This window comes from Molothrus aeneus, chromosome 20 (genome assembly GCF_037042795.1).
Source record: "Molothrus aeneus isolate 106 chromosome 20, BPBGC_Maene_1.0, whole genome shotgun sequence".
Taxonomy (NCBI): domain Eukaryota; kingdom Metazoa; phylum Chordata; class Aves; order Passeriformes; family Icteridae; genus Molothrus; species Molothrus aeneus.
The window spans coordinates 7,607,759-7,616,638 of NC_089665.1; the positions used below are offsets into that span (position 1 = coordinate 7,607,759).

General features: G+C 46.6%; 1 protein-coding gene across 2 annotated transcripts in view; it reads left to right on the forward strand.

Moving 5' to 3' along the window:
- GOSR1 (golgi SNAP receptor complex member 1) overlaps positions 1-4,395 on the forward strand; it is a 28,975-nt gene extending 24,580 nt beyond the window's left edge. For both annotated transcript variants that reach the window (XM_066563541.1, XM_066563542.1), the window contains exon 9: positions 382-4,395. In XM_066563541.1, the coding sequence (XP_066419638.1) occupies positions 382-506 (125 nt within the window). In that variant the 3' untranslated portion in view covers positions 507-4,395. The remainder of the gene's footprint in view (positions 1-381) is intronic.
- Positions 4,396-8,880: the final 4,485 nt, after the last annotated feature.

An 8,880-nucleotide genomic window follows, 5' to 3' on the forward strand; every position in this document is an offset into this window, starting at 1 on the left:
GACAAACCAAGAGTCCATCAAATTTCCCCTTCTCCATAAAACAATGCAAAAAAATAAGTTATGTACAGAAAGTGTGTGAGAAAGTTTGCTACAAGAATGTAAACATCAGAAGGCTTAGAAAATCTTAAAAAATCAGGCTGACAGAGGTGATCAGGTAGTGAATTGTGTGTAACTGTGAGCTCTGGGCTGTTCCCTTTTCTCTGCTGGTCTGCAGTCAGTGAAGTGCAGTTGTTGTAATCCTGCTCCCTGTCCACCAGCCTTTACTGCTCCTGCTGCCCCCAGCGTGGGAGTAGTGCCAGTGTTGGCATTTCCCCTTCCAGCCTTTGGGGCTTGTTGGTGGATCCCTGTTTGTGCTGTGCCCTTGACTCAGAGCCCTCCCAGACCGTTTTCCAGCAGTGAACAGCCTGATCCAAAGGATCAACCTCCGGAAGCGCCGCGATTCCCTCATCCTGGGCGGCGTCATCGGCGTCTGCACCATCCTGCTGCTCCTCTACGCCTTCCATTGATGGCTGCTTCCCCCTGGACTCTGCCAAACCTCATCACCACCTTCCCTCCTCCCAGCCAAGGAAAAGTGACTTGGGGGAAGCATCAGACTTGCACAGCCTGCTGGTGGCTGGGGCTGTCAGCGTGGATGTCTGGAGCTTCTGATGGTAGCCACTGACACTGGGCTTGGGCTGAAGCTGCAGTGTTTCTCCTCCCTTGCTGTTCACCTCCCTTTGGGTTAAATTTGGTGGGATTTGTTTGTCTTTAATTCCCTTTCTCACTGCAAGGTAAGTGCCCATGGGATGCTTAACCAGGACTGGGGGAACAGTTCCAGTGCTCAGCAGTGCTGGGGAGGTTTGGTGCTGGCTGGGGAGTGGGAGAGGATTAAGTTTGCCTTGTGTGGAAGCTCAGCAGGAAGGCCCTTCCCTCTAATCCCAGCCCAGTACTGAATTTCACCCTGAGAGATGAATATTGCAGCTTTAAGCCTTCAGGTTGCTTTACTACTAAATACATGTTCTGTAATTCTTCTTAACTCCTGGTTGAGATTCTAGTTATTTCTGCATAATTCATGCTGTGAAAACTGTGCTTCACACAAATTCCTCAAAGTTAATTAAAAAAAAAGGGGGGTTCTGTTCACTTTTTGCACAGAACATGAATATGAAAGTACCCTCTGAGGGAGATCATAAGATTTCTTGTGGCTTTAAAGGGGCTGACAAAGTCCCACAGTGTAAAAAGGGAGCACAGTGTCCCAGCAGCTGTTTACTCAAGTGTTCAGTCATCTGAAAAGTGACCAAACATGAGTTCACCTGAAGGAATCTTTTGGGTGCAAATACTTTCATTTTGGCTGGCATCATAAAGATCTTTATAAAGACACAATAAGCAGTTTACAAAGCCTATACTGTAATTTAGGTGAAGTTATTCTGATAGTGCAGGTAAGAAGGATATGATCTAAACTGTTCATTGGAAATGAAAATGATGATGGTTATTGCTGAGGCAAAGGTGTCTGTGAGCAAAGGTTTTGGACATAACTCCTCCTAGCAAAGAGCTGACTGGATGAATAGTGAAACAAGTGTTATTTACCATTATCTGGGGGGGAAAAAACTTTTTCTTGGTCTGGACAGGCAAAAAGAACCCTGTTGTTTGTCTGTAAACAAAGCTGACATCTGCAGTGGCTTTGGTACTGCAGCTTCCCAGATCGCAGCTTTTTCTGCTCTCTCAACAACACTTTTCCATCTGTCATATCATAACCCAATAAATTCAAGCCTTGGCACTGAAATACCTTTCTAAGAACTTGATTAACTCTTTTCACAATCCACTTAGAGTGCTCCTAACAGATTCCATGTATTCCATCACCCACAAATGTCACACAGTCCCCAGGTTCTCCTCTGGAGCAGGGTCCAGCAGGATGGACACAATTTTTTACTTCATTTTATAGTGCCTGTGAGTTGGAGGGAATAGAGACTTGTGTAGTGTGCAAACCCACACTGTTACACCCAGAATGTCTGGATTTAAAGGCTTCTTTGCAGACTTAATAACTCTGTGCTAAAAAGTCAACAAGGGCTTCTGATCAGCCATCCTGCTATTGGGATTTGGAAGCATTTGGAATTAAGATGTGTAAAACTGTGGGGCTTGTATTGGAAATAAAGGGTGATTATTTGGTTGATTTGGGAATGTTCCCATTTGGAGATGAAGTGTTTATTAAGGGGGTTCACGAAAAAGCTTGATGGATAAAGGAGGGTTATTAATGGATCTGTGTGTTGGGAGACCAAACTCTCCCTGTTGCCTTTTCTTTGATTCCTCCTCCACCCTGAGGGACCCTGATCAGCACTTGTGCATCTGTTTAGGATTTGTAGGATTTGGTTGCTCTATAGTTGGCAATATAAGATCTTCAGTACCATAAATAAATTCATTTATTTAATCTTATAACAAGTCTTTTTATTGGACTTAACTGATTATTTGGTGCATATATTTAATCTTATTGTGAAAAAGCTGCTATGGAAAATATGTAGATTATAATAAATATGTAAACATAATTGATTTTTCATGTTATGAAAATGTTATGGAGGAACTGATATATTTTAGTATAAAATAATGGAAATATGCTGAATTATCTCTGATAAAGCTTTACTGGAAATGGTTTCGGTGTTGGCAGCCCCTCCATGGTTTTTGTTTTTGCTGGTTTTGAGTCAGTTTTGTGTTGAAGAATACATTTAATTGTCTTTGGAGTTTTCCCTTCATCATCATCTGGCAGAGTTGAGCGGGTGTTGTGCTGTGCTCCCTGGAGGGGTGTGTTTGCATCTGGCCCAGGGAAAGGCTTCCAATTTCAGGAGAATCAGCCTCATAATTCATCTCCAACAGCCTGGACCTATGGTCAGAACAATGGACTGGAAAATGAACACAGTGCATTGTAGCATTCTGCCTCAAATCCCAAAATACAGGTTTGTGTGTCTCCTGTTGCTAAATGTGTTCTTGGAGTTTTTCATTCTGTGTGGTTCCTCCTGCTCTGAGGAGAAAAGATGTGGTTAAAGAATTCTCATTCCTGCAATTCCTGCCAAAGTGGCGGTTTCCTAACTCAACCCAACAGAAGCGTGCTAAGAAAATCATTGCTGAGCACTGAGATGAAGGGGGGAAATCCAGGGTATTTTACAGGATGTGTCTCACACACACAGACGCTCTTTTTTCAATTTCTGCTTCATTCTTCCCAGCAGATAAGCAGCTTCTCCAAACCTGGCCAGGCACTGGAACACAAAGGATGGTGTTGGTAACGTTGATGCCGCACTTCACACGAGTGGGAATATTTTTATCCCTGTTCTTTAGGTTATTTTTTACCTGTTCATCAGATCTTCAGTTTCTGGTGCTGCAGCAGAGCAGTGGCATTTGAGCAACACCCAGAACTGTGTCCACAGCTGTGGCTTCTCCCCAGGGCACTGGCAGGGCTTTGACCTTCCTGGGCAACGTTTTTTTCTTAACCAGTATTAATTTCAGGAGTTTTGCATATCAAAGTGAGATATAAATTACTGCTGGATTACTGAGTAATCAATAAGAATTTTCATTTGTAGCTCACAAGTCCTTTCATTGCATTGTCTTAGGATTAATGTGAGAAGAGTCAGTTCCTTGCTGGATGTTGAAAATGAAAGAGCAAAAGTAGATTTTTAGTGATGTGCAAGTGTCAGGTGCAATGTTCACTGCTGTCCTGCTCTGTCCCCTGAGGTGCTGCTTTCCCAGAACTGCTGCACAGGGAGCTGAGGCTGCTCCACCCCTTCTGATGGTGCAGCTCATTTAGTCATAACTAAATGAGAGTTTTAACTCTCTAAATGTAGCAACTTGTTTCCCAAGATCACCTGAGGCATAACCTTTTCCTGTTTTTACTGGTTTTGTCCCAAAGCTTTCGTTTGAGACAGGAAGGAGAGGGTAACAGCTGTCAGTGCTGAAGGAGGAAATTCTGAAAGTTCTGAAATTCCTTATAGCAGAGTTGGATTGTGGAATGTGCAGGACAGGAGAATGCAGTGAGAGGCACAGTGAGCCACAACTGAGCCACATCCCAGGTTACATCTCCCGTGCCCTCTGTGCCCTGCACCTCTCCTGGCACTGCACATTTGAGCCAGTGGTGATGTCTGAGTTCTGAGTACAGAAGCAGCTGTTGGCCTGTGTGGTAAGGAGTGAGGAAAGCAGTTCAATAAACACTCTACACCCAAAACAAAGCCCTTTCTCACAAAACATCCCATACCTTGTAAATGAGTTTCTGATTGCACTTTCTGATTTTTTTTTTTCTTTATCATACACGTTCTTGAAACTTCTATTGTAACTGTAATTATTTTTGTTCTCACCTATTGTGCATTCTCTGTATGTATTAAATTTAAAAAAAGGCTTTGATATGTAATTTAATAATAAATTAGAATTCTAAGAAAGGTGCTTGCTTCTCTCTCCCCTTGACAATCTCTGCCTACCTAAACTTCAGGGAAGATGCAGAGGGGATTCATCCCACCCCTTTGGAATTGTCCCTGGACATACAAATCAGTGTGTTCTCAGGTTTTATATCAAATATCAGGTGTGATGGAACCTTTCCTGACCCAAAATGGTTTGGGGGCTGTGTTTCTCCTGCCTGGGAGGGGGCTGATTATACTCGTGGTGGTTTGCCCTGGATTTATTTTTTTGGTTTCTTCACCAGGTGGAACAGGGATGGTTTTCTTTAGAGGTAAGTGTTAAAAAGAAGATCTCTCTCTGTGAATTTCTGTTTTCAGGACAGAGGGGACCCTGTTACCCTGAGGTTTTCCAGCCCCACTGTGCTCTGGTCCACCTCCCTCGTTATTCCAGCCAGGCAGCATTGTGCCTGGAGGATCCACCTGTGCCTGATGCTTTTGCAATCGATGCTAAATCTTTCAGTGCCACTCCAGACCGGTATTCTCAGAGCAGCAGAGCTGCCTGGTGTTGTGGTACCTGGGAGTGAAGAGAGGGATTTCTCCTTGCAGAGCTGTCGTGCTGTGCCTGTAAACGCTGCCTTAAAGCAGGGATACATCTCTGTATCCTTAATGCCTGCTAAATATTCAGGAGTGACCAGATGCTCTCCCAAGGGAAGGCTTTGACTGTATGTCTCAAGCTAAAGGGAGAAACTTCAAAAAAACTTCTGAAAATGGAAAGGCAGTTCTGGTTCCAGACAGTGGGAGTGCAGTGAGTTTTTCCAGTTGCGGCGCTGGTAATAAGTGGTGCATAAAATTCCATCTTCGTTTGGATTAGAAAATAAATTATTAATGGCACTGAATCCTTTTTTCCTGCTCCCTGTACAGTCAATAATTTATAGTGGCACAGGCATAGGATATATATTTTTAACCATCCCCCTCCCAGAGCAGTGTGGTTCGCGTTGGGAAGCGCTGTCCTTGCTGGCAGGCTGGGCGCAGTGGCTGTTCCTGCATTATGGATGAGCCTTTCCCCAGCAGCTTTCCTGCTGAAAGGGAGCCGAGCCCTCCATTAGAAATTCACACCAGTGCCTTTGTTTCCTCCCTTTCACCGAGCGTGGGCGGTGTACAGCGCCGTGAACTCGATTTTGGAGTGTTTTAATAGAAAACCTCAATGTTTACAGTTGGTGTTGCCGTTTCCCGAATGCCAGCCTTTTTATCCACCATCTCCAGGTAGAGAATCCGTGCTGCCAGCGCCGTGCCTTGGCAGCTGGGCTGTGCTCATTAGCACTCGGAGCCTGCTGTCGCCTCCATCCTCCCCTCGCTGCGGCTCTGCCCCGCTCCATCCCTGCCTGGCGCAGCCCTTCCCCTGTTCTTTGTTCCTAAGGGGACCCTGAGGCTTTGCTAACCCAGATTCCAGAGCGAGGCGGGAGGAGCCTGGCTGGAAATCAGAGCCTCTGCACCCCTGAAGCAGCGTTTGCCACCCTCTCCTTGCGGGTTGTTTTCTGGTTCTCTTGGTTTCGGCGCCCTGTGGGTTTGGAGAGGTCTCCTGCCATCGGGGCTCTTCGGATCTTACATCTTGTGCTGCTTTGTCTGCTCCCTGCACTGCCCGTCCAATTCTCCCTTCATTCCTGTTCAGACATTTCAAATACATGGAATTTTTTTTGTTTATTTCATAATTTTCGTTTCTTTCTTAAAAATGCATCCTTTGAGCTCCAGAAGGGTTGTCCAGGGTGATTGGAGCTTATCAATCAAAGGCAAACCTGAAGGAAATTCACTGATAACCCCTGAGGTGCACAAGCACAGCGTGGGGCTCTCCCATAAATGCTGCAAACAGGGAGGGTTTCAATGTTTTATTTCTTTTCTTTATCTCCCTTGCCCATACCCCTCCGTCTGATGCAGAGTTCTTGGAAGTGGGGGACAATATTCTTCATCCTTTGTCTTCCTAAAGCTGCACTGAAAATAGAAGCTCCTCTCTGCAGGTTGCAAAGCCCCATTGAGCTGCCAGCTGTACAGTGGAAACTTCCCCAAGATGTTCGTGGTGCCTGTGCCTGGGCATGTCATCTGCTACAGAGCCTCCTGCTCCAGAGCTGTGCTGAGCTGGCTTCTTCCAGGGTGAAATGCTGCTGAAACTTCAGCTTTTTAAAGGGAGCCTTTTCTAAAGGCTCTGCAGGATGCTCAGGAATGTTGCAGGTGTAAAAAGAAATTGTGAGTAGCTGGGAAAGTGCTGATCGGGTGGCCCTGGCAGGTCCAGCTTTAACACACAGCCACAATTTATTACATTAAAAAGTGACAGGACCCTGCAAGGATCTTGTCCCCACTGGAAACTGGTGGGAAGCTGGTGGGATCTTCTGTGTCCCCCACTTCCAGTGTCAGGGGAGGCTGGAATGACCCTAGGGCTTGGTCAGCCTTGATGTGGGACAACACCCAAGTGCAGGAGGGGGGACATGGGGATATTTCCCTGCTGTGCTAGAAATGCAGTTCCCTCTAGGTCAGGCATGTATCACCAGGGCTAAATTTACTTCAAAATATTACTGAAGTGGGGAGGTTTGTGACTCAGGTCTATAAAAGCATGCAGTGCTTATGTAAAGAAATAAGTTTGGAAGGAGGCAGGAGAGGGCTTGGGCTCCAGCAGGGACCATTCCTGGTGTGTGTCTGCCCTCTCTGCACAAATAGGTCTTTGTACTGGGAGCAACTGCACCTCCAGCTTGTGTGTTCCATACAGCAGGATCTGCTGGCCAGCTCTTCCTGTGTTTCCAAACATTTCAGCAAATGTAAATAATTTCCAAGCCTATGCTTTGGCTTAGGTGAAATTGTTTTAAAATAAAAACCAACAAACATAGTGGGATGAGCAGTTCTTGTAACAGTTCAGGGTGATTTCAGACCGAGTTGTGCCACCCTGGGAGGGCAAAGGAGGGATTCTGCTGTGGGGATTTTGGAATTTGGGTCCTTTCCATTCACTCAGGTGTGTGTGTGTGTCTTGGGAAACCTGGAGCCAGCTTTGCCATGGCAGGCAGGCAGGGTTGGCCATCCTGCAGCACCACCAGCATCCTCAGGTCTAACCACAGCCACACCCCAGGGGAATGAGCCTCTCCCACTCCTGCTGAGGAAATGGGGCTCCTTAGCTCAGCAGCCAAGCTCCTTCTGCAGCCCCTGGGAGGTGAGTGCTGCTGGTCTGGGAGTTCTGGGCAAAGGAAGAAGAGCTGTTAACTCATTTTTTAAGACAATTCAGCTTATACCCACTCTGTTTTGCAGTCAAAAATCAAAGTAGAAATAGAGCATTGCTTTAAGACAGGAGCTTCTTTTGTTTTCCTGCTGTTTGCTGCATACCTGGGCCAGCTGCTCCAGACCAGTGAGGAATTACAGCACAGGGTGTCAGGGACTGGCCTGTTTTTCTGCCCATCTGGAGCTGATGAAATGATCCATCTGCATTGATCCTTGCTGGGAAGGAGGACAAAGCAAGGGTTTTATGAAATTGTGCCTGAGATCAAATAATTGATAGAAAAGGCTTTGGAATCCTCAGGCTGTAATTAAACATTTCCAGGAGGCAGGGAGGTGCAGTGAGCTCAGCAGAAGGAGCATTTTGCTGGGAAGTCTTTGCTTTGCTTCATGCTGTGTGCTATTAAAGCAAACAACTTCACAAGCTTCAGAAGCACTGGCAGCTCTTGACCAAGAATAGCATCTCACATCACAGCTAAGCTGGAAACAATGAGGGCCAGCAGTTGTCAGTTGGTTGGGCTTTTTTAGCCCATAAACGAGGTAGCTGAGCTCATGGAGAAATCCCCATTTCTCTATTTTAGGTGTTCTGAGATGTTTCATCTTCTGAAGGATCCAGCAATAAAGCAAAAGCCCTGACTTAAAGCAGATCTGCTGCTGCAATTCCCACTCACCTGGGCACACCAGGCTCTCCTCCAACACACAAACCCGAAATCCTCACCACCTAACCCAAGCTTGTGCAAAGTCTACCAAACTTGTCTGACTAAAGAATTCCTCTGAGATGTCACAGAAACATCCACCATGTGGGATCTTGTGGAATCCCCATCCCTGGGAGCCTCAAAGGCACAAAGAGGTGGCACCTGGGGACGTGGTGAGCGTGGCAGGGCTGGGCTGGAGGATCTCAGAAGGGTTGGAGGATCTCAGAAGGGTTGGGTGATCTCAGAGGGGTTGGGTGATCTCAGAGGGGTTGGGTTGGAGGATCCCAGAGGGGTTGGATGATCTCAGAGGGGCTGGATGGTCTCCAGAGGAGTTGGATGATCTCAGAGGGGCTGGATGGTCTCCAGAGGGGTTCTCCAGCCCCACTGATTCCATGCAGAGCTGGATTCCTGGTCCAGGGGCTCTGTGGGGATGTGGAGCTGTGGCTTTGTCATTCCCACTGTGTTCGCTGGGGAGCAGGGACAGCTTTGGGCTGGGTGCAAGATGCAGAGCTGCAGAACAGCTCCTGTCTGAAAAGGAGAGGCTGGATCTGGGTAGGGAAATAGGGAGATGGAGCCTTTCAGCACCCTCA